The sequence below is a fragment of the Octopus sinensis genome, linkage group LG8 (genome assembly GCF_006345805.1).
Source record: "Octopus sinensis linkage group LG8, ASM634580v1, whole genome shotgun sequence".
Classification (NCBI taxonomy): domain Eukaryota; kingdom Metazoa; phylum Mollusca; class Cephalopoda; order Octopoda; family Octopodidae; genus Octopus; species Octopus sinensis.
The window spans coordinates 19,270,457-19,272,956 of NC_043004.1; the positions used below are offsets into that span (position 1 = coordinate 19,270,457).

At 32.0% G+C, this 2,500-nt stretch overlaps 1 protein-coding gene across 1 annotated transcript in view; it reads left to right on the top strand.

Annotated features, from left to right (window-relative positions):
• Positions 1-2,500, top strand: part of LOC115215171 (calcitonin gene-related peptide type 1 receptor-like) — a 159,047-nt gene that overhangs the window by 155,932 nt on the left and 615 nt on the right. Inside the window, exon 12 of the mRNA XM_029784351.2 lies at positions 1-2,500. This exon is cut by the window's left edge and continues 81 nt beyond it; it is cut by the window's right edge and continues 615 nt beyond it. Within this exon, the coding sequence (XP_029640211.1) occupies positions 1-135 (135 nt within the window). The 3' untranslated portion in view covers positions 136-2,500.

Sequence of the window (2,500 nt, forward strand, 5' to 3'; positions counted from 1 at the left end):
ATCAACTCTGAGGTATCACGAGCATCGACGGTAAACAAGTCATCATCAGTTCACTACAAGATCAAACCGAAAGAGGCTTGCAAAGTTCTATTAACATCTTCAAATAAGAAAGGACAGGCCAGCACGCCAGTTTGACAATCAATGGAGGAGGAAACCGATTCGGCTTGCCTCACACCTTTCATATAACTCAAACTTAAACTGAAGAACATTGCTTTAATTTCCTTTTCTCTCCATTTCAATTTTGTTTACAGTTCAAACATGACTGTTGAAATATCCTTCTATGTATATTTCTTTTTCTTTTGTTTTATTTTTCCTTTTTTTTCTAGAGGCGAATGTTTTTTTATGATTTATTAGCGCAGGAAACAAGTAACTTGTACCACTGTTTAAATAAATCATGACTGGTATATAAACAGATCAATGGGAAAATGTCACAATCGATAGATTCAGGGTCGCATATGTGACTTGCATAATGTATCTTGAGAAAAATGACTGGGTAAGCTAAATCGTTTTATCTCGAAGTGGAGAGACAGAAGATACAGAATTAATTCGTTGTTGTTTAATTTTATTTTGGAAACTTAGTCTGAAGTAAAAGATAAGACTAACGAAAATGAAAAATATTTTTAAAGATACAAACACCAAAATAAAAAATGGCATTTGATAGAACAAAACAACTGTAGGCATCGGGTCGCGACATTGGCGCCAATAAGGTTTCCCACCTTAGTGGATTTGTAACTGCTGTAAAAATATGTTGGAAGTTTTTCCTTTTTTTTCCAATATCACACATACTGTGTGTGATAGATATTTCTGACAAAAGAGTAATCTCTTTTTGTTGTTTTTATATGTTGGGAAAACTATACATTCCCTGCAAAAAAAATCATGATACAATCAAATCAGCAAAAATCATCTATTTTAAAATGTAACAGTGTTGTCATTCATCCTCACACGTTCATATTTACAGAACCAAATATAAATTGAATATGACCTCTAATTTCAAACTGTCTTGGAAAATTTTGCTTAAATTTCTATTAAAAATAACCATATCTGCATCTTGCAAGTGAAAACTGCTTTATGTGTGTATGTACGTATGTATGTATGCATGTATGTATATATACAAAGAGAAAGCAAGAAAGAAAGAGTGTGTGTGTATGAGAGGGAGGGAGAGAGAGAGAAGGGAAGAGAATGGATTGTTTTCTTATTTTGTACAGATATTGTGAGTTGTAAGCCAGACTCGCTAACTTCGAAACAATAATTCTCAAGACTTTTTTTGTTTTACATATCTTGGGCTGAAGTAAGATAAATTGTAAGTTTTACTTCTCTATTTTAATATGGTTTACGTGTTCTGAACTTACATTATAGAAATGTTCGAGCGAAAATTTCATCGAAGAGATTATTAGTATTGTTGTTGTTGTTATTGTGTGGTTGTTGTTATTGTGATGGTTGTTGTTGATTCCGATAATGCTGAAAACAGTTTTTTTTAATGAAATATTCACTGTTAAAATATTGAACGGTCTCCACATTTAGGTATTATCGAACGAAATGTTTATTTTTGTATAATGCTATGCTTTGCAATAATATAGATGTTCAGAGTAGGTTAAACCAGTCATGTGATTTTGTTGTTGTCGTCCTCGTTAATGATGTTCAATCAACTCTATGAAACATAGATAACTGGTTATTGCTGTTGTTGTTGTTGTTGTTTAACCCCAGATCAACTCATTTTAGAAAAAAAATCAATGCTCGAAGGTATTAAAACCGTCAAAATTTCATCTAATACCCTCTCCTTAAATATGGTGGAATGTACTGTAAGAGTAATTTTGTTATTAATTTTAGCAAGTCGAGCGACTGCTTAGACATTATTTCGTTGGCTCAGTTGCTGAGCTGTGAAACTTTAATTTTGAGGATTACGTGTTCACTATTTAGACATTTGTGTGGTCGGTAAGAAATATTCTATCGTTCAATGTTCTATTTTTCGGTCATATTCTTGCATAATTGACTTAGTTACTTAATCGACTGTTTGAGAAAGTTCACATACACTTCCTAGTTTTTACTCGAGTAGTCTAAAGCTATGGACTGTTATTTAGTGGATTATAATGTGTGTACACAGTGAAATTTTGTAAAAGTGTATAAATATAATGTAGTATATTGTATCATAGCTAGCGCTATTTCCAGTATATTTACTACTGAAAAATCCTACTTCAATATGCTAATATTTTTACATTCATTGATTGGTTTGTTTCCTTCAAATCTCTTTCCTTCAAATTTTACTCCCTCTAACTTACAGCATACAAAGAGGGAAACAATGCCAGCGGTTGATGTAAAGTTTAATACATTTGGTAGAAATGTTTACTTCAAGTTACTCGCAACTGTTAATCGATAATATTGAGGTCAAGCAACTTGCACATGGGGCAAGAACTCTATTTAGTTTATAAATGGTATCAATATTTAGACGTAAATAGTTTTTGAAAATGATTAGTGTTTTTATTATCCCTAGATATGTATGGGA